General features: G+C 37.1%; 1 protein-coding gene across 9 annotated transcripts in view; it reads left to right on the top strand.

The window, feature by feature from the left end:
• Nucleotides 1-27,143, top strand: part of SOX6 (SRY-box transcription factor 6) — a 459,030-nt gene that overhangs the window by 200,852 nt on the left and 231,035 nt on the right. For all 9 annotated transcript variants that reach the window (XM_065404484.1, XM_065404489.1, XM_065404492.1 and 6 more), the window contains one exon: nt 1,253-1,463. In XM_065404484.1, the coding sequence (XP_065260556.1) occupies nt 1,253-1,463 (211 nt within the window). The remainder of the gene's footprint in view (nt 1-1,252; nt 1,464-27,143) is intronic.

The following is a 27,143-nucleotide window of genomic DNA, read 5'->3' as shown; positions in this document are numbered from 1 at the left end:
AAGAGTCAACAATGAGATGCAATTACAAAAAAGACTAATAGCATTCTGGGGTATATAACAAGAAAGTCGTATGTAAGACATGGCAGGTAATTGTCTTGCTCTGCTTGGCACCAGTGACACCTCAGCTGGAATATTCTGTCCAGTTTTGGGTGCCACACTTTAAGAAAGATGTGGACAAATTGGAGAGAGTCCAGAGGAGAGCAATACAAATAATAAAAGTTTTAGAAAACCTGATCTATAAGGAAAGGTTAATTGACAAAAAAAAAAAAAGAGTGAGGAGTGATGTGATAAGTCTTGAAATATGTTAAGGGCTGTTATAAAGAGAATGGTAATCAATTGTTCTCCATGTCCATTGAAGGTAGGACAAGTAGTAATGGGCTTAATCTGCAGCAAGGGAGATGTAGATTAGATATTAGGAAAAACTTTCAAACTATAAGGATAGTTAAGAACTGTAACAGGCTTCCAAGGGAGATTGTGGAATTTGTCATTCGAGGTTATTAAGAACAGGTTATACTAACACTTGTCGGGTGGTCTAGGTATAGTTGGTCCTGCCATGCCTTGTCTAGCCACCATGTCCAGCATGGGTGGCTAGACAAGACCTTTTGAAGTTCCTTCCAGCCCTATATTTTTATGATTCTATAAAAGCAATGGACCCCAGATCCTTAACCAGTATGAATTGGCTTACCTCTTTGGAAGTTGTGGAGCTATGCTGCTTTACACCTGCTGAAGATCTGGCCCAGTGTTTTTAATTTGATCTCTTGTGCTTTCTTTATTGATACTACATGTAAGGGATCAACATGCAAATTGCGCAAACCAGGAGAAGACTCCAGAGGCCTAAAGCATTTATTGAAACAAACGGCAATAGATCATTTCTCACAAAAAAATTAATCTGTCATTCTTTGAGTAGGAAATATTCTGTATCTTAAGGGGGAAGTGTGAAAGCTGAGAATCATGGACAAGGCAGGGCTTAAGTGGGGGGGGGGGCATAATCAAACATTGCAACTGAGGCAACTAAACTTCTATAAGACCACTACCTTCCTTAAATTGCATTTTGCTCTGGGGAACTGGGGGATCCCTGCAGGTGCATGGGTAACAGGACCATTCCTTAGCATGGAATTTAGAGACAGTTGCCTAACTTACTGTTGTAAACCGCTCACTGTAATATTTATATACCTTCACTTGTCATCTAATCCAAATGTCGCAGATACAAGTGGAATAGTTTGTGTTTTCATGTTATGTTGTTTCTTTGCAGGAGTCAGAGAGTAATAAGTTATGTTCCCTATATTCCTTCCGGAATACCTCTACCTCACCACACAAGCCCGACGAAGGAGGTCACGATCGCAGTGAGCTAATGACCAGTGTTAATTTTGGAACTCCAGAACGCCGCAAAGGAAGCCTTGCTGATGTGGTGGATACACTGAAACAGAAGAAACTAGAGGAAATGACCAGGACTGAACAGGAAGGTATGTGCTGGCTAAGACTGTTGTAATATATTTTTTTCCTACAGATTCTATGCCTTAAAGAATGTGTTGGGTATCAAGAGCCAGAGAAGTGCATAATTGGCAATAACTGGGAAAAAGTTATTCACAGTTACCATGGCAATGGCAGTTTGTGATCCATTAGGCATGTTCGACAGATATCTCTGTTTTCTAAAACATTCTGAATTTTAGGTGGTGCCTATGAGTCAAAGCAAAGATTTAAGCTTAGATGATGCCTCAGCTTATTAAAAAAATAACGATGAATTGCTAGCTGGTCTCATCGTGTTCATGGATATATTTCGGTAAATTTTTCTCCTTTTAAGAGAAAAATATTTGTTTTAAACAATAGAAGTGCAGAAAAACGTTAGTTATTTAATTTTATCTCAGTAATTGTCATCTTTCTTCACTTTACTCATAACTTTTGCAGCTAGGAAGGTAGGCAATTGTTCTGAGGGTAAGGAGGAAATAGCTCTGACCTGTATATCTAGATCTGTGGCTGAAGAAATGCATTTTATAAAACATATGTGCATATGTGAAAAGGAAATACAAAAATAGAGATAAATCATGAGGCAATGAATCACCTTATATGCAGTTCTTAGTCAGCATAAACCTCCGTGATTTAAATGAGAGTCTTGCCTGAATGAGGACTAAATAAAATTGGGGAAGTGAGTTCATCCTTCTAGATCTGCACATGGATGGATTCTACACAGAGATCTTCATGTTTCATGTGTAGTGAAGCCTCAGCAGCCTCTGTGGGCGCCATCTTCCCAGTCCCTGAGCCCATGGGGAGACCTGCACAGCATCTGTATTAAAGAAGAGGTGGTTGGGGTGTATGTCAGAGTGAGGGCGGGTTAGAGCAGCGGGTGCTCATGACCTAATATCCCTTCACCTAGACTCCAGTGGAGAATCCACAGTTCTATGTCCTTAGGCTTTTCCTATTCTGCCTCTGTGCCATGGAATTCCTGCTTAGGGAGTGTTCTGGCAAAACAACAACAAACTTTCAGAGAGTCAGAGGGTCCTGAAGAAGACACGGTTATGGTTCTGCGATGGGACAAGTCCTGCCCCCTGCAATGAAAAATCTGGGAAAAAACATGCGAGAGAAGGACACTTGCAGAGTCTTCCATCTCCCCCATCAATTAGAGGGTATTTCAGGATTAAGGGGGCTGTAACATTCTGGAGTTGAGGATTTGGCTCACAGGCTTTTAAGGGTATGCGGTGAGATCTTCAGACTCTGTAGCAAAGTAGAAATCCATTAAAACTGAAACAACCTATTTAAATATGGGGAAAATATGCAGGGAGGTAGATATGTGAAGGTTTTTACATTTCTTGGCATAGTTTTTAAATGACAGGCACATAGTTAACTGTGTTCTATAGGTGTCCTTTCCTAAGCTGGAGAAGCGTCTCCAAAGAATGTCCCAGATTTTTGAGAACCATCTGTCTGTTTTCAGCTGTAAAGATCATTCTTTTAAAAATTATCTCTTAAGTTTGATGGCTAGACTAGGAAACTATTTTAAATTTTACTTTGGCAAAATCATTTTTTACAGTCAGTTAACAGTTGTTCTGCACTCCATGCTAATCAAAGGCTTCTTGGCTCATACTTGCTGCTGGAGTTTGAAGTTGTTGTTGATCATAGTGACACCACCGCTAAGACTTTTCCAAAAGTACATTGTGTGGAATGTAAAACCAAATGTGCATCAAATAGTTTACAGTTAATATTTTAATGTGATGGGTTAAACACTTTAACTTCTCTTCCTACTAATTCTGGTGTCTTTTCTGTCCTCACTCTTTATTAGTATATACTAGCATTGGTTTCAACTAGAGAGATACTTTATACAAAAAAAGACCACTTTTTACTGAATGTAAGAGTTCTCCATATTCCCATGAGGAAGAGTGTTTGCATGATTTATAAAATCTTGCTTTCTGAGGAACAGCTAATGCTGGAGCACTGTTCATTTTAATGCCTCTTTATTTTGGCACAAAAGTGGCTGACCACATCTTCATGTTAAATTATTTTCATGTTTTTGCCCCGCTACTTTTGCAGAGAAAGGTAACTTGACTATTGCAAGAAATAATTGTTGGGCATCCATTTGCACTGTGTTTTAATCAGTGACTATGGAAAATTAATTTGCAGCAAATATTTGCAGTTGTGCAATGTGTTTCATGCTCCAAAATCTCAGCTATTGTTAATTTTTATATTGAGTGGAAATAGATTGTAATTGTTATGGTAGATTTGGGTACTTGTGCATGTGAAATAGCAAAATGCTGAATGTACCTGCTTCAGTGTTTACCTGAAAAACATATGGGTAATGCAAAATGGTGATCCACAACTTTTCACATGTGTTTGATCTGGATAAAATGAACATTTAAAAACTGGTTTCAATTACATGTTTTAAGGCTGTGATCTTGCAATTGACTATGTATGGGCAGACCCTGTGCTTGCATTGAATCAGTTGCAGGAATGAGACATAGGTTAGTAAACACATTTTGTCCTGTAGCAGACCCTTTCTTTTAAATGACCTAATAATTGCCTAAGTATAGCTGGGCCAAAGAGGTTTGTCTTTCCGCAAATAACCATCAAAATAGGCTTGTTTAGAGTCAGTTGATAGTTCTTCTGAAGATGATACACAGCCAGGGCTGCTGAAGAGTCCTATCCATGGGTCATACTGAGCCCTGATATGGTCATGACCTAGTACAACAGTGTTCCTAGTCCAGAAAATTCAAAAGCTACTGTCTATTAATGAGGGTCATCATAATACAATAATTAAATTAATTTAATGGAGAGGAAGCATTAACTCCTACTGCATACTACTGAGTTAACTCTGAGGGTCTTTTCTTCTGTGTTTCTCAAAGGACTTTACAAACAAATTAAGTCTCTTATCACTCCAATGAGGTAGGTAAATAGTCCTTTTTTTACAGTTTTACATGGAGGAAATTTAGTCATAGGAAGGTTATAGACCCTTGTTCTACTCTCATTAAGTCAACAGACCAACTGGATTAGGCCCTAGATGGCTATTGCCAGGTCATGCAGTGAGTCGGTAGCAGAGCTGGAAATAAACCCAGAGCTCCTGATTCCCAGTCCCCTGCTGTGACCAGTAATGCCCCCCATGTTTCCTTTAACTTCACAAAATTTCTGGTCTACCAGAGGAATATGGGCTAGGATTAGCGTGAACCTCCAATGCAAAATGCTTCGTAGTTGGTTGTGTGCTTTCAAATATAAAATGTCAGCCATCCCTGTATATGGTGCTTCTGGGCCCCACCACAACTGGTAATTGTGAGAAAATGAATATGAGTTTAAAGACTTTATCATGTCTAAATAAATATATTTAATCAGAGTCCTTTGGCTTCTGAAAATAAGTTGTCTAATCAGAATTTCATTTGAGCAGCTGCGACCGAGGAGGTCAACAGGCATTGCCTAAGAGAATATGGCCCAGCTGGTTAAATTTGGTTGTTGTAGTGATTTAAATGGTCAAGTGCTGCTTGTAATCCAGGACCGTCTGTCTGCAAAGGAAAGAGTGAATGCTTCAGCATAATGTACAGCTGTTTTAATCTTTCTTTAATAATAGTGCTTCAGCCAATATCATGCCTTGTGTATCACACTACAAACATAAGCACCTCATGCAGGACTAAACATATCTTAGGTCAGTTTCTTGAGTTACATGTAATTTGGAAAAAGACCATCACCTGCAAAACTCAAATAATAATGAGTTCCCAACCCAGTCCTTGTACAGATTGTACATTAAAACAGCCTGTGACTTAATTTGTAATGATTTGGAAAGAAAATAGATGTGGTAGAATTTAAATATAAAAATAATAAAATTCTATTCAGTGTTTACAAGTCACTTTGCTGAGTACATAAAGACTTGCTGAAATGTATTCTCGTGCGGTATAAGAGGTCAGAAATGAGACCAGATGTCTAATTTAACTGAGCCATACCAAACATTAAGAGTTTTGGATAATTTCAATATACTAACTTATTTACATTTTCTATACAAGGAAATGCACAGTGTTTTGGGGAGGGCCTTTCATTGATTTTTTTTTTTTTTTTAAAGAGTATCTTCCAGTGAAGAAGAAACATTATTTCTTTGTAGTGTTCAGATGAAGAGTGTACATGTTTGGCACCCCGTTCAAATGTCTGTTTTCCCCCTTCCCCTCCACACGCCCTACCCTTCCAATAAGAGAAGTCACTCCCAAAACATTGCTTATTACTGTGCTTATGTGATATATTTCCATTGTCTGGTCTGCCTACTTCTAGGCAAAGGTTCCAACCAGACATTCTGTTGTACCTCATCCTAAGCCTCTAAAAGTAATAATTATTAGAACACATCTTGTCTGTAGATTGAAGGGCAGATTTCCCTTCAGAGTTGATACCAGTGCAACTCCATAGATATGGAATGCTAGTATGGCCAGTCAGCTGGCACTCCTGAGCTGGAAACTGGACGTGTCATTTCTGCTAAGTGCTAAGCCCTCATTACTCAGGGCCTTGAGTCCTACTTCACTTTTGACCTTGATTCTGTGTGATGTATACAGTATCATTTTTCAGCAAAGCACAGTTCAAAATTCTAGCACAAGTTTTTTATAAACTGCTTCCCATTCTTGTTTCATCATTGAAGACCAGAGTTGGACATGCTACAAATCAGAGATTTTTTAATTACCATTCAGGGTAGAATTACATACCTCTATATAAATAACAGTATATTACTATATCCATCTCTACTATCTGTCATGTATGCAGGTGCTCTCTCTCTCCCTACATATATATGTAACATGGAGCTGACCTTGTATACATTTCTAAATGTATATTAAATATATATTAAACACACATTCATAGATAATATACATGTTTGTGTATATGTATGATAGAGTTTATAAATTACTAAAGTACTATATATGTAGATATTCAATGGTTTTTCAACTCTTTCTTGATTCTTCATTTGCTGGTGAAAATTCTAGAGTTAATAGGAAAATAGCTAAGAGCAATGCAAAACAAAAAAGTCTTCCATAATAGGACTAAAGATGCATATACTGCTCACAAAATCTGTATATATACTGCTCACAAAATCTGTATATATACCATACCATACCAAATGAAATAAATGTTTCAGCTCTACATTCTTTGTTCAGCCTCCCACAGGCATGAAAGGATTGATCCCAACAGTATATCCATAAGTAGCCCTTTCAGTTTAGTTTCAAGCAACAGGGCTTCCATCTCTTCTCTTGGGAGATGTTCTCATAGCCTTAGAGATCTCACTTTTAGAATTATTTGTTCCTTATATTTAGTTGAAATGCTCTTTTGTTTAGTTTTCTCTGCATGATTCCTAGTTATACCCCCTTGGATCACCCTGATAAATTTCCCTCCCTAATTATTTTTGTCTACAACTACTTGTAGACAACCATCATTTCCCCCCCTTTTGGAAATTCTGGTGAGTGAGTAGAATTCTTTTTTTCCTGAGTTAATATTAAACTCTTATCCCAGCGTAGTGTAAGAGGACATAGTGCTCAAGGAGATTTTATCTTTTGGATGAGACAAAGAATTGAGTTTCTAGCTACTTGTGGGCATTGAATATGTCCTTGAACTTTTCTAAAGAGTAATGGCTGGATTTAATTCCAGTTGGACAGTTATGTCTCTGCCATGTTCCCACCCCTAATGTTTCCATTGAATAAGGCCTCATTCTTGTCTGTTCTAAAATATTTGGCATTTATTAAATAGATAGGCATTATATATTCTTCATGGGTTCTGGATGGTTACAGATATATTTTATATTTGAACAATTTTTTTTCATAGTTTTACTATAGTTTGAAGTTAGGATTATCCAAAGTGATAGGAATTAATTGTTTTGTGGTAGCTCCTGGAAGCCCCAACCAAGGCTTGGTGGTGGTGGTGGGGTATTGTGCTAGGTACAGTTCACAGATACAGAACGACGGTCTTTCCCCAAAGAGTTTACAATCTAATAGTCCTTTTTCCCCTCTGAAAAACCTTTACCAGATTTGCTATATATCAGTCATATACTACCTGCCCCATTCTCCATGAATTTTCACAAATACTTGCTGGTAACAGAGTGAGGGCCTGATCCTGTGCCCATGAAAGTCAGTAGTAAAGTTCCCGTTGTCTTAAATGGTGCAGGATCATCCCCACAAATTTGTGAGCAAATTCCCGTCAATTCACAGATGGTCATGTATTCGGTCAACATTTGTACATAGGCTCTTACCTGCTTTTTATCAACAGCTGTATAGTCATGGTTTTTCTGTATTTACTAACAGTTTTTTCTTTCAAAAGGAATAAAGCACTTCAGTAACTCAGTCTTTATACAATCACAACTGATTTGTACTTTCTTCTATTGAATGAGCCTCTTCTCTTTCTAGCATTCCTTTTTTGCCCAGTGTTTTAGATTTGTAGAAGCCTTTCTTGTTCCTCTTTTTATTATTATTTTTGATTTTTTTCTGGTAGTGCCTATGGACCAATCAAAAACAGGACCTTGTTGTGTTAGGCACTGTACAAACAGAGTAATAGACCGTCTTTGTGCCAAAAAGTTCACTGTCTAAATAGACATGATAGACAAAGGGTAGGGCAAAGGCATGGAGGACACTTTCCCCCTTTCATTCTGTATTCTTGCATAGCTTACCTCTTTGCTACATGCCTGATTGACTCTCTCTAGTCCTCTGTGTTTTCCTCTGTATCTGTCCATTCCCCTTTGAGGTTCTTTTTTACCCTCAGATCTTTGTGTGGTCTCTCACAGTCACATTAATCACTCATTTTGACTGCTTTTTCTTCCTTTATGAAGAAATTGTAGCTTGTTGTTCTGTATCTTAATGATAGTAGTTATGAGGGGCTCCAGCCTTGTTTCATACTTGTGTTTTTTAAACAGTGTTAGCCATACATTTAAAGAAAGGGACATTGTGTCCTGTGAAACCATTTCTTAGTAGGCTGAATTCAAATAATTGAGGGACACTAGCAGAAAGCACCCAGTTATCTCAATTGGTTCCTCATTAGAAGTAGATCTAGAATGGCTTCTGCTATGGTTGGGTTCTCTGCTTTTTGAATCAGGAATTAATTTTCTGTTTAAATTAGGAATCTCTTTGATGAACGCTGTTTATAATCCAGTCAGTGTCTGGGTACTTAATTTTTTCCCTGACTAAACTCTTGTGGTTTCAAACTCCCTCCATTGCTGATCATAAGATTTTGTCTTGTTCTTTTGTAGGCCCGGGAGTGTGTAAAAGATTAGTGCCGTTTTGACTTTTTTCTTAATTTCTTATGTACTCAAAGTATTTCAGAGCTACTCACTTCATGATCAAAATATATCTCACTGGCTTTGTCAGTATTTCCAGCATATAATGTCAGATGATAAATAAGTAGAGGAGTTGGAGAGCTACCTGTTTATCCTAGGATTTGATATTGATGTTCATCATGGTAATGCCTGATCACATGAGACTACTAGGTCTCCCCCCACATGTCATTGGGCTCCATACAAACTACAATACGTGGTGATTTCTTATAATTCTTCAGGGTCTCTCTTGAGCTGACAGCCAGCAGAAAACATCCTGTCTTATTTTTTTGGTTCACAAATCTGGTACAGCATACATGGGGTACTACAGGCTTCTCCACAGTGCCCTGAGATATTATGGAGAGGGGGGGCAATATAAATATGGAGATGGATTAATAGTGTTGCCAATGTACCTCACTCCTCCTCTGTAGGGACCATCACTGGGGTGAAAAAGTACTTTGGCTTCCATGCCCAGTCACCTTTTAAACTCTGTCCTTAGACTACTAACAAGGGTACCAGTTATTGTCAATTGTGGTGGCGGTTTTTGTGATATGGGCACTGCTAGGAGCTGCAATGACACCACCAGGTCATTTCCACTGCCCATTTTGATGGTGCTTCTGTGTCCCAGTTCAGAATGCCCACTTGTTGGAACTTACTCTGTTTAAACTGCTTCAAGACCTTTTTATCTATTTTCTGATCTGAATTGTGCAGATTGGGTCATAAGATAGTTTTTTGATTATTTATTGTGGTGTGTTCATTGTCACTTTTTAAGGGAAACACCTCAAATGTTTTTGCATCCTCTACCCATTATGATGAATTTCCTTTTTATTAGGACTCACAGCAGTGCTGTCTTTCTTCAGTTAGCTTCTCTGAGCTCCAGTTATAGACTGCCTTGCAGACAGGAATGGATTAAACTGAACTGAACCTGGATCCTCTAAATGTCAGCACCTCCTGAGCTCATCCAACCAGCTCCTCCCCAGTGATTCTTCCTCTCTTAGCCTCCTAGAATCTTCTCCATCCCTGTGCCTCTAGTTTCCACCTTCTGTCTTTGCCTGCAACCTCATTAAACCTCTTTCCCCCAGGCCCCACCAATAAAAAGAGAGAATTTTACATTTTTGACTATATGATAAAATGTCTCAGCTTTTCTGTCAAATACTATTTCATCTATTTATTGCAGTACACTCACCTACATTTCTGATGCTTTTTAGGAATCATGTGTTCTGTGACCTACCTACCTATGCAATATTTGAATCAAAGACCTATTAGTTACATTATAAGCATCATAAGAGCAAATAAGAAAATGCAAAGAGCTATCTAAACAGCCAGCTCTTCCCTTATGAGAATCGGAAAAGCAAATTCAGTGTAAATGGATACAAATGAAAGAAAATCAGGCTCCATGGCTAAGAACATTATTGAGTTAACAGCTATAAAAATATGCAAAGCTGCTTCAGTTGTGTGGACTCGGCAGCAGATAACTAAATTCAAACTTCATTGCAGTTTCTAATGTACTGTAAAGCTAACAATATTATGATCAGAAAATGTTTTAAGATAGGAACTGAAGTACATGCTGTAGTCAGGTTTTGATTTAGCAAATCAATATTATGGGCCAAATTGAAACCCGTCTTTTTTATAATTATCAGCTTTAATATAAAAATCTCTAAAGAAAATATTTATATTCTTTTGATGGCTTCAGCACCATGTACGTCAACCTTCATGCAAGCAAATTTTCAAGTTCTTTAGGTGAACAACCTCAGGTTTCTTTGGTGACGAACTTTAGTTTTAGTTAGTCCTATTTGCTCTGCCATTCCTGCTGTTTTGTAACAGGGCCTAAAAGTGCTTTAAGTGCTTGTGACTGTGGTAATGAATGAAAATATCTTTCCAGCACTGAGAGTATTGCATTAGACTGAATAGTCACCTTACTTGTAAAAGCACTATTAGAGAGGGGCAGCTGTAAGTAAGGATAACGATTTGTGTCCACTGCTTATTTACTGAAAATTGTAAATGTATTATTTATTGAGAGCTCTCTAGACAGTGCTTGTCAGAATAAAAATGTCAGCTCTGAGCAAAATGTTATAATACATAATAAAAATGCTAGGTGCGCACTTTAGAGAGACAACTAATTAGATCTGCTTTTCTTAAAGAAACGACAGTAAAAATGCTCAGTGTTGTGTACATTTAAAATGCTGATATATTCCTTATTTTCCTATACAGTATTTGGTTTGGATACCATATCATTACTTAAAAACAATTTTGACAACTTTATAATGTTGCTACGTGAAATACAGAGGCATTTGCCGCCTGGCTGAAGGAGGCAGCTACACAATCAGGATGCCCAGCTCAGCTTGCAGGGGGAGCATCTGCTCTCACCTCTGTGGTTTAGTCTGAAAATACAAGATGCCACTTCCTCTGTGAGCGATGTTGGCTGGCAGGCTTGTGGAAAACTGCCTCCAGTGTAAGCAACATAAAATTATTAAGATTAATCCTCAGCTGTGCTAATTAACCCCAAACAAATTTTACGTTAAGGAAACTATATCTATTCAACATCAGTTTTACTTTTGTTTACTATTAAAAGCCATTAAGCACTGGATAAAATCAGTTAATTCTTTTTATGTATTTTTATTTAAAAGATATTTTTAATGCTAGTTAAATATTTTTTGGAGATTGTTTCTCCTTCTGAGGCTTACAACATGAAGGATGTCAGGTTAAAAATATGTACTGTCATAGGGTGTCTTCTTCTGGGCGAGAGGAAATGTGGTTTTGAATTTCTCTCTGTAACAAGGAACAATTTAGTTCAGAATAATGAAATTCAGATCACAGCTTGTTAACAGTATTCTTCTTTTTCAGGGTATATCAGCCAAATTCAGCCTGCAATAAGAAAGCCTAACTCCATTTACTTTAACAAAGTTATGTCCATATACACGTGGTTTCGGTTTGTCCATCTGTTGATCTTGCGGCCGTTCACACTGCACTCTGGGCCTGATCCAGTTCTACTGAAGCCAGTTGGAGCTTTGTTAGTGACTTCAGCAGGAGCAGGATCAAACCCTACGTGAGCTCCTCTTATATCTGTAATTCAAGTTCTGTCCCAACCTCTATGTCGTCTCACATCCCAGTGTATATTATATTACTAGTGAACACAAAGTAGGAATCAGAAAAAACATAATCCAGTTTTCTGGGCTAAATTTTTCTATGCTACCTATATGTGTTGTGATGAATCCTTTTAATTTTTATATCCAGTTAGACAGCTTCCTTCCTTATGTGGTCATTGGAATACTGAACTCCAAGACATAACCAAAATGAAATGAGTTAATAGACATGCAAGTCAGAATCCTCCCCTTTTCTTTAATAACATAGCAGAGCAGTCGCAGAGCAGTAGTTAAGAGAGATTCATGAAAAGGAGAGCATAATAGCTGTGGTTGATGCAGTAGTGTAGGCAAATATTGCGTAAACATCCCCAGACAGTTCTGCTAACATACCTCAGTCCTGACCAACAACAGCCATGCTATTCCAGTCTTGGGCTGCTCTTTTGCACAGACAGCCAATCATGCAAAGCCAAGCCAAAATGTCCTGTTCTGCAGAATAACATTCTGGAACTTATTAAATAACTGTTGTCTTTTATTAATCAGAGTGTATTTTTAGTTTTATTTGGTAAAGTACCAAGAAGTTTCTGGGCATGGTGCCCTATATATAAACAATTATTTGCTTTCTTCTACTTTGTTGTTGTATTTATTATTAATGCTTTGGAGTGAAAAGAATAAGGCAGCCTTTACATAACTATTTGCTGTACTTTGAAATGCAGTTATAATGCATTGTTATCAGATTAAATTCTTCAATCACCTGCTGTTTTCACGTGATTCTCAGCTGATTTGCTGTCACTTGTATCACCCTCTGAGATGTGGGCATTATCTTTACATCACTTATATCTTCAGTGAACTTGTACGCTGTTTTGCACTTTATCCATTTGAAAATGATACACGCAAGTTGACATTTTCATAGTCTAGTATTTCTGAATGCTACAAGGTAGAGTCCCGGAAGTAGCAAAATGTAACTGAAAACTCAGTAGCCCATCCATATATGTCATCTCTTTGGTGCAAATTCCTATTAATTTCCCATAAAGTCGTAGGCCAAATTCTGCTGTCACTTACAACCATGTTGTATTTGTTGAGGGTACCAATGAAGGCAGAATTTTGCTCTTTAAATGTGTCTTTGAATTTACCTGCCAGTCTGATACTTAAAATGTGTCTGGATCCTAGTTCAGGTATTAACACTTCCTCTCCTATCTTAAATATGTAACAAGCAGGTTGCCATTAAATATTTACAGTGAAACAAAAACTAACACAAAGGGCAGAGGTTTGATAAAGCGTCAGAAGAGCTTGCTAGTGAAAACCAGAGGCTCTGGGCCAAATTCATTCGTGGAGTGACTCTATTAACTGAGTTACCCCAGGAATAATTTTACCACAGCCTGCATACGTTTGCACCATTGTTTTAATATTTTATAGAGGATTTTGAATTGCACAGAAGGAATGTTAAAGACCTAGTACCTGAATGTGCTACCTATTATAATAAGCTTTCTTTATGTTAGATTTTCAGTTTCCTTTATGAACTGTTTCTGTTTTTGCCTATGTAAATTTGTTTGTTGCAGCTTTATTAATAGGTTTTGATATATCTTTAATTAGCCAGTTAATTAATAATTCACTTGGAACATTTGTTTCTGCATGTTTATCGTATCTCTTGTTCCTATGTTATAATGTCTTGATAAGGTTATCTTATCTACTGCATTGCATTGCCTAAATACCAAATCATAGAACAAATTACTGGAAGACATGCAACTTCAGACATCAAATTAAATGTATTGTTAGTGAACAAAAAAAGACAGTTTAATAAACATTTCTATTTAATAATTTTCTCACTTTTCTATCTCCCTTTTAATCTTTATTAGCAAATTTAGCCAGTGCTATACCAGTAGTAAAACACGTTGAAAACATTTTTTAAATTCAGTTTAAGTGTATATCACCAACTCAGAAAGAAACCAGATAACTGGAAAGCACTGTATTATTATAATGCAGAATGGCTGTAGGATTTTATTTCTATTAAGACTGCAATTTGTAACCTATAATAGTCCAGGCTTTTTGTGTGTGTATTTTTCTACTAAATCATTTTTAAAAAAAGCCAAAAAGAGACTATAGGATTTGAAACACAGTGGCCCTGAAGTGATGGGAAAATGGCCAAGGTGTCACAGCTAATTTCTGACCCTGCTTTATGAGTTCTGCTGTTCCTTATTCCCCTTGTCAGTCTGTGAATCCCTGAGGCTGTACAAACTGGCCTAACATCACTCAACTCCAGTTTTATATCCTCTCTTAATAATGTTGAGTCTATTCTGTCCAGCTTTGATTCAGACAACCTGCTTGTCTTGAAAAAGTGATATATTTAATCAGTGGCTCTGTCTCCAGCATAGCTCCCACTGCGTGAGACTAGAGCCAAAGAGTAGTGCAGTGGCCTGTCACTTCTGTTTGAATAGGTAATGTGGAGCCGTTCAGCCGAAGAGACAGGAGCTGGAACCGCTTGTTAGGACACATGATCAAAAGCCACTCTCTGCTTTCTGCCAATCAAGCCTCATGTCGCCTTGTGGGGCAGACATTAAATAGATTTTTCTGCCGTACACTGTGGGCACTTTGCCAGTTTGACATGTGAACTGTTACAAAAGATATCAGAGTTTCCATTGCTTGCTGACTGCTTTTAAATATTACCAAGCTCTTGCTGTCCAAAGTAGAATATTTTAAATACTGTATTATGATAAATTTCCAGCAGTATTACTCAGTCTTCTTCATGCTCCAAACAGTTTATAGATGTTTTTGGAAGCAAAACCAGAAGCTGATTTTCTGAAAAAAAACAAAACCAAAAAATTAAAAAAAAACCCAAACTGTTGAACAACTGTATGACAAATAGATTTGAACAAGATGATTGTTGTCTGAGAATTATGGTGAGTTGTCTGTTTTCAATGTTGTGCTTTTGAATATTGTTTCTATTTTTTGCTGTTTTAACATTATTTCATTAGATTTTCCTAGTTGAGCTCATAGCAATATTTTTTGTTGTGATATGTTTGTGTCTAGGGATATTAAAATTGGTTTATTTTGTAAATTAAGTAGATTTTATTTATTGTGTGTTTTGGCTGGTGGTGCAAATTTAAATACCGTAAAATGGCTCAGTAGCTGTTTTTATTTACACTTTCCCTTGTCCCCCCGCCCCTCAGATCCTTGTATATTACCCTTCATAGCCACCTCAGCTTCTGTGCCCATGGCAACAACACTCAGTGGTGGAGGCTAACAAAGATGACATTTAGGCTTTCCTTAAGTAATGGATATTCTTTTGTAACTTTTTTTAGGGGTTCCAAACATCCAGATAACTGCTTCTCTTAGTGTATTTGGTATCTTGATATTCAAATACTTGCCATTTATTCAGTGCTTGCTGTTCCTGATCTAATAATCATTTTTCAAGGAATGAAACATTTTCACCAAAACATGCCATGGCAATCTAGTGGAACTCATTTAAACAGTGAGCTACACATAAACAGCTGCTCCTTCAATAAGCCATTCTTTATAATACCCTTATTACCTTCTAGTGTCTCAAATTCTGATTAGTCAACAGTGCTGATTACTATATGGCATTCCATTGCCCATCTTCCTTCTGCTCAGCTGCTCATGTCTTAGCTGTTATGTGATTACAACACAACTTGTGCATTGTTTCTCCAAGTTGCTCTTCATACTGTATGAAGCTTAAAAAGCTCTAAGTAGATTGAAAACCTTATTGTGAACTACTACAAAATGATTTCTGTGACACTTTGTGCATTGGATTATGTATGACAGTGAAACGATCATGTTATTCACAGTGTTTGTACTTTACTACTTTGTGGTAAGGATGGCCAACATTCTTAGCTTTGCAATGAGGAGTGTGTAAATGCATTTCAGTTAAACAAACTTTAGTAAATGGTGGTTAGATATTGCAACATTTGGTGTATGGCCCAGCAGGAAAGATTTAGGTTGGAATTTTCAAAAGCGCTCAGCATTGGCCTATCTCTGCTCTCATTAAAGTCAATGTGAGCAGACATAGTTTGGAGCATAGTTAGGCCAATGTGACGCTGAATGCTTTTGAAAATCCCACCCTTAAATAATATGAGCAAACAAATAGAAAGATGTGTGTTTGAGGAAGGAATTAAACACACCTGAAATTGCATAGAATGAAAGAGTTCACATTTGGATCAACATTCCTGGGACTACAATTTTTTGGTCAAGGCAGCACCTATAGTGGTTTGTTAAATGAACATTAAACCTTTGTTTAGCTAAGTGATAAATAGAATTGCGATGAGGAAAACATCCTTAAAGTGGTTATAACCCCTCAGATTCCCCTGGTATATTCCTTTAGAATCGAATCATAGTGAGTACGAAATGCTGACACACCAGAAATGCAACCCCATTAAAGGCCCTAAATCTGTCATTGTGCTTTGGAGCCTGTTCTGAAAATAGCAAAGCTCTTTTTGTAAATTAAAATTGGTGTGAATGGGAACAGATGTTGGCATGCTTTACTTTATCTGCAGGGATCCCAGTTAAGGGGGAGGAGGGTCAGCAAGGTTAGATGATAGGAATTATGGCAAATGTACAAAGGACAAGATAGCCTGCTATAGAGATTGTGTTGGATTTTTGTAGGGTTATAACAAAATTTAGTGGTTACTTTTGATAGCTAAACTGATGTCATCTGTGTGAGAAGGAAGACTGATTGTGTAATGTGTTTAATACCACATTAATTTTATGTCTCTATATGCAAAGAGAGGGATATACTCTCTCCGTTTTTTGAAATCACTCTCCTAAGGGTGAGATTCTGAATGACTTGAATTCCTGTTGACTTCAGTGGGAACTGACCTTGCTCAGGATCACCTATGAGGTGCACAGTACCATCTAGAATCAGCCCTTATTTAATCTGTATTGAAACTGACATTTGGTATTATTTCAACGTCACTTTTTAATATTTTGGGTGAATTCTCATGTTGCATTAAAGCCATTGTAAATTTTAATACTTTTTAAATAACCTCCCCTAAAAATAAGGTAAAGTAGTTTATGTTCTAATATGTGCAATTTATCAAATAGCTTCTGTAGTCAATTTAAATAAGTCTTGTTGAAGTTTCTTTCTTGATATGGGAGAAAAAGCATAGAATGAATTTATTTATAAGAACCTTAACAGTTTCCCTCAATTCCTTTTACATTTTAGATTACCTTATAATTTTCTAAATCTTCATGAACAATAATGATCAATTTTGTCAGTATTATTCACACCTTTTATTAATTTAACATAGATGAATAAATGTGAATGTTGTGAAGAGTTGATTGGGAATAGTTTTTAAATCTGACAGTTAGATTACAGGGTACCTATGAAAAAATGGCTCTTTCACTAGGTACCTAGTAATTTAATTCTTGTTTGAAATTATTATAATTTATTACAGTGTGTGGGTCCTAATGAATGTCTACTATTAAATGAAAAGGAGAAATTGAAATTATGGATTTTTTTTAACTTGTATCTTAAAAATCCTCTTAAACAATTCAGCAGATATTAATAAGCAATGTAGTTTTCTTTCCATTTTCGATGAGCCACAAACAAAAACATTTTTGTCAGTACACAATGATGCTAAAGTAATACTGCTGCTGAATCCCATTTAGAGATTAAGTAATGCAGTGTTAAAAGAGAATGAAAATAGTGTTATCTGTTAAAAATATGAAAAAATACTGACCTGTTCTGGCATTTAGGGCCCAAAACAGCAGTCTTTACTGAGGCAAAACTTCAAATAATTCAGTGCAAGTTTTGCCTGAGTAAGAAATGCAGGAGTGTATCCTTAATATGTTAAACTTATAGCAATGTCAATTCAGAATTTTTGTTTACTTTGTCTGTTGATGAAGGTTTGGAAAATGGGTAGGAGTGGGTTGGAATTTTGCATAAAATCACGTTTTACTCATTTAAAAAAAAGGAGGAAAGGCCAGTCCATTTGATCAACATGGTAGGCAAGTCTAGATTAGATAGACCCAATTTTTCCCCCTCCTCATAACTCCCATGACTACAGCTAAATGAAAAAGAAGAATATATTTAATTAAGTAGCCTAGCTAATCATGTAGTACAATTTGAACAGACCATAGAATGTTAGTAGAAAGGAATGGTTTCCAAATGAACTTTTAAGATGGAGTATGCTGAAATTTTAAATAAATAATGGAACACAAAGTACAAGATAACCTTTGTTACGATGATGGAAAAATGTGCATTAAAAAATTCCTAGAGCCTGGTTCTCCACTCCTTTATACCAGTTTTATGCCAGTGTAACTCCATTAAAACACTCCACTAATGGGGTTACATTGGAATAAAACTCATGTAATGGAGGGAGGAATCAGGCCCCTAGTTTTGCTAATGGTACATTGCTGTATCTTTTCTGCTTCAAAAATTGCAATCAAGTTTATACTGTATATATCAACGATCAGTGTGTGGAGGTTAGAAACTTTGATCCAGATTCTGCTCATAGTTACAATGGTTTAAAAACCAGTTAGTTGCAGTCAGTGGGATTTCTCTGGATTTAAACTGGTGTAACTGAGTAGAATTTGACCTAGCTAAACAGTTGTGTGGCTCTTACTGCAGAGGACTTCAGTCATTAAAACATGAGCCAGTATCTCTGCAAGCCAAAAGATCTGTTTCCAAGCTGAGTAGGACATTGGTTGGCTGCCTTTTCATGACTGTAATCTATAAGTGCCAACCAACATGGTTGTCATCCTTAATGAAGTAAATGAAATGTGAATAATAAAACATTACTTCTGGTTACCTGTTGCTGTTTTGCAGCTGGCAGATGGAGTCTCAGTTGGGTGCTCCATTCTGAGGCAGCACTGCATGCTTGCATCCTTTGAGATGCATGTGTCTTTCCCACATGGTAAGAATGTGTTGGATATTATTCCACTGCATGCTTCCTGATGTGTTGCCAAAAGATGGCTGCAATCAGTACCATGGCAACTGTTTTTAGGTGGGTGTGGTTTGGCACTGTCAGTATTCCTTGCATTTTTATCAAATAGATTTTGTTTATGGAAGTGAAAGGCTGAAGCCAATATTTTCAAATATAGCCAGTGACTTTGGGTACCTAAATTTTTGGCATCCAAAGAGGGTGAGGCACCAAAAGTCACTGGCTGCATTTGAAAATGTTGGCCTTATTGTATGTGCAGAACAAAACTTGTTGTGTTACATATTTTTTTACTGTTCCTATTCATACAGTTGCAATGATCCTGCATCTTTGAAATCAATAGTAGTTTTGCCATCAGTTTCATTGGGCGCAGGCACAGGTTCTTAATAAGAAAAGAAAAAAAATGGTTTTTTTTTTAAGCTTCTAAAAATACCAGGCTAATGGTACTACAGTAAAAAAAGCCCACAAAGGAAACATGCTAAAACGTGGGTCAAAGATGCAAAAATACATTAAAAAAAATACTGTTAAAAAATAAATATTGCATGTTGTTCACATTATAAACATTTTGCCTTTGCAGAATTCTTAGACAAATTCTGACTATGGCAATGGTATGTAACCTATTGAAATATGTTTGTAACTTAAAAGAAAATATCTACAGTTCTATTGAACTGGGGTTTTCTGGTCCTTATTTGAACCTTAAATGATAGGTTGAAATATGTTTGCTCTAACTTAATTTCATCTGAATGAAATGAGATTAAAAGGTTTAAACAGTTTTAAAATTATATTTACATTAGTGCAATCTGTCAGCTTTAATACTAATCTGCCTTTTTGGTTGATATAGTATTGTAACAAACCAGCCGGGCTGAATTAAAATAGTACAAAATATTTGCAGTATTAAGCTTGTTTGTTCCTTCCTCAGTCACAGTGTTACCTAGGAAAAGTTCAATTTACTGTTTAGATATTAGCTGTACTTAGAAATGACCTTGTGAGGTACAGAAGCATGGCACAGTGGCACTTTCCAGCTGTACACATGGTATCCGTCGGGGTACAATCATGCTCAGTCCCAGCACCGCAGGCTTGGACATATGTTGAGTTTTATTTCTTTCTTCTGACATTAATCCTATTCACCAGCTGTTCTGCCAGCTGCCATTCTTCAGCTTGGAGATTACATTTTTGGGGATACCAACAAAGGTCTAGTTGACCAGTGTTCTCCCCATTAATTTTAGAAATGATTAGATTTTGGGTTAGGATTACTCAATCTTTTTCACTGCCTATGTCCTTAGTCTTCTTTGAATCCTGGATTTTAACTTGATTTATGATCACTTTCAATACATTGTAGATAAGCCCTTAAAAGAGCTTTGATTTCCATGGTACTAGTAAATCGATGTTCATAAAAAAGGGTTGCAGTTTACATTTTGAAAGCTGTAATTAATGCTACATACACTACCACGTAAACAAAATTAATTTGTGACAAATTCTTCTGATAAAATCATATTTCAATAAAAGATGTTTTCATTCAATTTTTTCATATTTATATGTATCTATGTTAAGATACAGTTTATAAGCTATGGTTTCACTAATATAGTTTGAAGTGACTATTAAATCGCTGTTACACTCATAACATATACTAATAAGTAGTATAGATTTCTCACTTCACATTCCAGATGATCTATCCATAAGCAGGATGTTAAACATCTGTAGTTTAAGCCTTCTGGGACTAACAAATGTATTAATGCTGGAAAGAAATGTGGCCTGAACAATAAGGTTACAGACCATGTGGTAAAGAAACAGCCCCAATACCATCAAGTCAGCACATACAGTGTACTATGCCTCAATTCTAATACCGTAATAAAAGAACAGTAAGAGACTGAAACTGTAATCACGTATGGAATATATTTATTGTATTCATATAAGTAAAGACACAGAATCCCATACTCAGCACACTTATTTCAGTTGATGATTTAAAGATTTCTGTAGCACATTCTTCACAATTGAATTAAATGGGCTATTAGCGTTATAAGACTAAATTGCAATGGTAAACATTTGTTACAGAATAAGTTAATAAGAACCTGAAATTCTGCATTTCTTTGTACTTTCAGTAATATGCGCAGATCACATAAAGGATAAGGAAGGAACCTCAGATTAAACCACACCTTAGGGCGATAGTGGCCACAACTAATAATAACTACCCACTTTGCTTCCTTGTTTCTGTTTCTATTTTGGAGAATTAAGAAAATGTTCAATTTAATAAAATTATAGATATTAGAGTATTCTTACTTGATGTATATAAAAAAATTGTCATACAGGAGCTGCTGTCGACATACATCATACTCCATAGTCAAAAATGTTTTGGGGGAATAAAAACAACATTCTTGGAAAAAAAATATTCCTAATGAGATGTTCCAGGCTCACCAGTAGTAACCCCCTTTACTAAATATGGCCATTCTATTTATAGAAATATTCATATTTTCATTGGTGGCCAAAGCACTGCTTATAGGAAAACCTACAGGTGACTAATAGGAGTTGCTCGCTAAGTGGAATAATGAATAGTATTAGGTGTCAATTAAATCAAGCTTCCCCGAGGTGCAGGTGCTCCACAATGTACTGACACATTTCAAGTAGCAGCGCCACTTCACCCATGCATATGAACAAGCACATTTGCATATTAAAAAGCTGAAAATTATTTAACTGAAGCAAAAGTCTTTTAGAGATGATGGAGGTTATTAAAACTGTTGACAAGAAAGAAGGTAATTGCCTGAAAATGAGAGATGACATTCTGCTATACACAGGGAACGTTGTTTTTGTTGTATTGTGCAGCAGTGCCTGGGTGTATAACCTATTACATTGAGATTGCTCCTATGCAATTAGACCCTTTTTGTCCTCACTTCAATAAGGCTATGATTATGAAGGATTGAAGAACACTTGGCATATTGAATGTCTGTTGTTTTTATAACTTCGTCAGAAATGACAAAACACGTTTTGTGTCCTGTTTTTTCTTTGTAGGCTTATTGATTCCGTGATTATAATATTCATAAAAGACAATGTGTTCATGGTTGAACACTCTGTCATTTATACAGGTTTTATTTTTTTATTTTTTTTTCTGCATAGTACTTGTTTGAATGCTAAGGTGTTAGTCATAAAGATGGGCAGATAGAAAGTAAAAATGATTAGGTGAGAAGTTAGACATTCTACTAATTCCAGATATTTCTATTACAAGTGGAATAAAACATATATTTCTAAAAGTTTTTTGTTCAGAACAATTCACCAATTTAAAGTTGATGTACTTTTATCTCTGAGCAACAATTATGTTGCTGCATGTTTTCTTTGTCCCCTATTTCAGAGCCATGCTCTAAAGACACATTTTAGATTGTTCCTTGGCAGTAGTACAAAAAAAAAATGCTTCTCATGTAACAGCCACAAGTGAGAAACTTACTTATATAACATCCCATGCCAAGGAGGAGGAAAACAATGGGGATTCATTTTTAATAAAACTCTGAGATAAATATACACCCTAGATAATACTGTACAGTGCTTTCCACCTAAAGGGTCACTTGGGTTGGGATTTGCAAAACTGCCTACGGGATTTGGACCCTCATTTCCCACTACAATTAATGAGAACTGGGTGTCAGAATCCCCTCTGCTGCTTTGAAAATCCCAGCCTATAGACACACCATATATTAAGCAATTGCCTCCTTCAAGTTTTGTTTTTGTTTGGTTTAGACTGAGTGGGTTGGCTGGGAGAATTTGATACTAATCCCAATTCTGCCAATGTCTTGTTTTGACTTTGGGCAAATCTATTAACCTCTCTGCTTCAGCTATTCCATCTGGATGGAAACTGAGATGCTTACCCATTTGTGTACATGTAGGGACCGGAGTTTTGGTTGTCAGACCTAATGGTTAGAATCAGGAGCCAGAGTCAGAGCCAGAGGTAGGAATCAAGCCTCAGGTCAGTGCCAAAGACACAGGTACCAAGCCAGGAGTTTAAGCCAGACTCAGTGTCGAGTAGGGCATAGAAGCAGGAATCTAGAGGGAAGCAGGACAACAGGAACTGGGAGCAGACAGGGGCCTGGGGTAAGAAACTGGCAGGAAGCCCGGGCTTAGGAATGAGACAAGTAGGCAGGGTCCGTCGTAGCAGTCAGCCAGGGATTCATCTAAAACTTCCTATGCCTCTTCCAGGTGTAAGTAGTGCATCCCAGCCAATCAGTGGGGTTGGACGTGTCCACTAATCAGGAGCTTCATGAATGGGGTCCTTTGTGAGCTAGGGCTTCACTAGCCCTCTTCTCCACTGGTTCACTTGAGCTGCTGGGTGGTGGCCACAGTCTGAGCACTGCCTGGGGACGCAGGGTTTGATCCCTCACAGTGTAGTGCTTTGTGATCTATGGATGGCTTTTTTTTATTTCTGTAAAATATCTATTAATATTTTTAACAATAAAGCTATATGCATTTTAGTTTCCAATTCCATTGAGGTACATATGACATGTAAGACCCTTGGCTATCTAAAGCAGTTTTAAGCCCATTAAATCACAAAACATTGTAATAATATAAATTATTTAATTGACATACTCCAAATGTGCAAACATAAATCACTGGGACTCAAATAAAAGGATGTCATCTCTTAGCATTGAATATCATTTCAAGCGTACATAATTTCTTTCATGTGATGGCCTCCTCATGTACTTCTGCATTTTAATCTTTGTTTCCTTTAGTTGTGGGTGTATGAGATCCACTGAGGGCCATATACATTTTATCTGACCCTTCTGTTAAACCCATATTTGCCACAAGCTCTTACAGACCTGGAATTATCTGGCTACTTCAGTAACTTATCTAGAACACAAATCACAATCATGAAGCTTATGTTATAGGGCCCAATCCTGCAATTCTTACCTAGCTAATACAATACCCAATAGGAAATAATAGTGATATTAAAGAAGTTAACCTCAACATAATTTTAAGGTTTCCAAAATGGGCCAGATTTCAGAAATGTTCAGCTCCCAATGCCTCCAGTTATTCTTATTGCTGAGCACTTCTGAAAATACTGGTCACTTCACTCTAGTGCCTGAATAAGAGCTTGGCTCTTTTGAAAATCCAACCCCAGCTACGGATGCTGAGCACTTTAAAAATCTGGCCCACTGTGACAATTCTTGTGTACCTCATTTTGAGTCTTTGCTCTCCATTTGGTTCTTTGTAACTAAAGTGTCAGAGAGAGGGGGGGGTGACAGTATAGCCTTTTTCACCAGTTGTCAAATAATTCAGTTCTAGTAAGGCAAGGCATTCCTTTCTCCACTTGAGGTTCTAGAAACATGTATTCTGTTCATGTGGATTTGATTCTGATTCAAAAGATAGCACTGCCCGGTGCAGGTTTTGGGGTCACATACAACAATAAATATTTCATTGGATCAGCAAATTATCTTTTCAAACAAGGAAAATACTTACTTATCTGTGTGTGCTCAAGATGGTGGATCACTTATTGATTGTGTAAGTGTAAGGAACATCCACAGCATATTGAAATGAGGTGTATTAAATTTCAAATACAATAGCTCACATGTTCTAATTATATATAAAGTTAGGAAGGTTTCTTAGCCAGAAAAAAAGGTTGGATGTTGTTATGGGCTGAGCAGTAACATTTGGCAGGCCTTGTGCAGAAATCATTATAGAAGACTTCTTAAACTAAAACTAATCTAATAGATTTTAGCAGAACATAAATCAGTTCTAATGCTATAGAAAATTTATATTTTCTAAAATAAATCTTGGTTTGACCAACAAACATTTGGGTTCTACCAAAACAATCAGAGAGGTTTTTTTTTTTGAAATGTCATTAGTAAAACAGATCATATGTTTCTGCTTTAGTGTTCATTGACATTAACTATACTGATTTACTGGTTTGAAACCTTTAGTTGGGTCACTCAGATCCATTTTATCTGACCTTAGAAGTAAGTTTAAATATTTTCTATTGTATTTTTTAAAACAGATGTTTTAAAAAATTTGTGTGTGCCTAAGAGGAAAAAAATTACATAGGGGAACCCTCAGTGTTTCACTTACAGGGCAAGGCCATCATCGCCTGTGCAGTATGGCATAGAGGGGATGAAAGTAGTAGCAATTCCACTCCAGTTCTTGTAAAGCTATCAGAGGGAGGGCAGCAGAAAAAAATATGACATTAACCTAAGCTCACAGATTGCTCTTTTTGCAACCACTGTAAGTCGGAATTCTGTTGATTTAGAGGTGAGTGGCCAGCTCTAATGGGGTAATCTCTGTCCACCAGTTATCTTTTGGAACCGCCACAGGAAATTCCTGTGGAGATTTAATTCATTGGTACTCACTGCAGGCTCAACTCCTGCTTTGTGCCTTTAAATTCCAGAAAACGAAGTAGAGGGCAAACCTTGGTGGGAATCCAGTAGAAGAATGGCTCTTAAGTGAGCTGCCCTGCCAGGGAGAGAGGGATTTTGTGGGAACAATATGGAGGGACTGGCTGGCACAGTGTCTCTGAATTCTCTGGGATTTTCCTGAAGATTTTGGGACATCTGTGTGGCTGGAGACTTATAAACCTCTTTGTCTGAGGAGATTGTGTGACAAGTTCACTGTGTGGAGTTCCACAAGTTAGTTTTATCTTCCCATGAATTTTTCCGTGGGAGGTGATGTTGAGCCAATACTATGTGTATGGTCCTCCTAATAGCTCTCTGTATGCGTGAACTTAGCTTTCATGGAATATGTATGCTAAGGATACTTTATGGCCCAAATTTTCAAAAGTGGTCACTGATTGTAATTGCCTAACTTGAAACACCTTGAGCTTGATTCTCAGGGGTGCTCAATATTCATAACTTCAACCTAAGTCCCTGGAAGCTGTGGATGCTCAGTATCTCTGAAAACAAGGTGTAGGTTATCTCAGGCTAGTCACCCAAAATCACTGGCCATTTTTGAAAATTTGAGTGGGAGCCTCAGCCTCTTCCTGAGCTCCCTTAAGGGTGGCTTTCCTTTAAATCCCTTTTCAGTCCATTTGATCCAATAACCATATCCGTTCCATACCGAGTACCCGCACTGGACATCTGCCATGAGTTTTATATATTAGGTTGTGCATTATAACCTAGCCTCCCTGTCCCACCCCTCCCAGCTTCAGCCAGTCTGGAGATGAGGGAAAAATTCCTTCCCAGTTGCTAAGGAAAAAGGAGCAAGTAGTGTAATGCCCACAGCTGATTATGAGGGAACCCAGTCCTTTTTTAGATTTCATGGGTGGGTATGTGCTAACAACCCAATCCAGGTGAGAAGGGGCTTCTGTGGGTCGCATGGGGTATAAATACTTCCCGCCCCCTTCTGTTCAGTGGGAACGGCAATGCTGCACCCATCCTGGTCCAGCTGCTTTCTGCTCCCTCCTGGTAAACTTTCCCTTTCCTCCCCCTCTGCTACCAGTTGCACAGGGAGGCCTTAAAAGGGCAACAAGCCAATTTCTTCTGGTCGCCTGGACAAGAACTCACCACATAGAGTTGCAGTGAACACGTTGAGACACCTGCCTAGTCATTCTCTTGGATATCCGAACTCCATTTTTCAAAATGTTTTTGATGTCTCTGTAACATTTCCACTAAGTGGGGATTGTGCTCTATGCACCAAACTGTAGGTGGTGCAGATAATGTCTATCTAATAACCTGCCATTTTACCATTGAGCAGATTCTCTTCATAAACACAGAAAAAGAAAAATGTCCATCTTTTAAGTTGACTAAAGCCATTTTTCCTTATTAAATGCTTTTTTTTTGAGTCACAGCTTACAATGAACTCTGTCACTTTCATTTCTGATATTTGGAAACATTATTCTGCTTGGTAATATTAGCAAGTCTGATACATAAAATCTGTAAATGGTGCAGAATAAGAGAAAAGTACTCTCAATTCTGTCTGTGTTTGGATGCCACAATTTCACTCAGATCTTTAATCTGGTTTCAGGAGGGCTGGTTGAAGTCTTGATTTTAACTGATTTTTCATGGAGCAAAATTGTTGTGAGTTTTATTGATGCAAAATGCCTTTATTTCTGGTGGATTTAATATTTGCAAAGGGGAAAAAAGTGGACTAATAAAGCTTCTAAATTAAAGGTACTGTATCTACCGAATTGCTTCTTAGATAATTTGCATGTACAGAGCAAATGCCATTATTGTTATCATGTCTAGTTATCAAATTTTGAAATTTCAAAGATGTAACTGATGTACATGGCTTTTCCAAAAATAGTGCAAATGCATCTGAACTTGGTCATCTTGGGTTTTCATGCAAGCTGTATACAAATATTGAGCCAGTAATGAAGTTTCTATTACTTAAATGCACAGAGTATAGGTGGGAGCTTGTACAACATACAGAAGCAACAGACACTTAATGATTTGAATGAAACTTATAGCCATTATCACCACTAAAATCTCTGAATATTTCTTTTGAAACAGTAGTGCAATACTAGTGTAGGTA

The sequence above is a fragment of the Emys orbicularis genome, chromosome 4 (assembly GCF_028017835.1).
Source record: "Emys orbicularis isolate rEmyOrb1 chromosome 4, rEmyOrb1.hap1, whole genome shotgun sequence".
NCBI classification, from domain to species: domain Eukaryota; kingdom Metazoa; phylum Chordata; order Testudines; family Emydidae; genus Emys; species Emys orbicularis.
The sequence above is the reverse complement of the archived record's forward strand: the minus strand, read 5'-3'. Positions and strand labels throughout refer to the sequence as shown.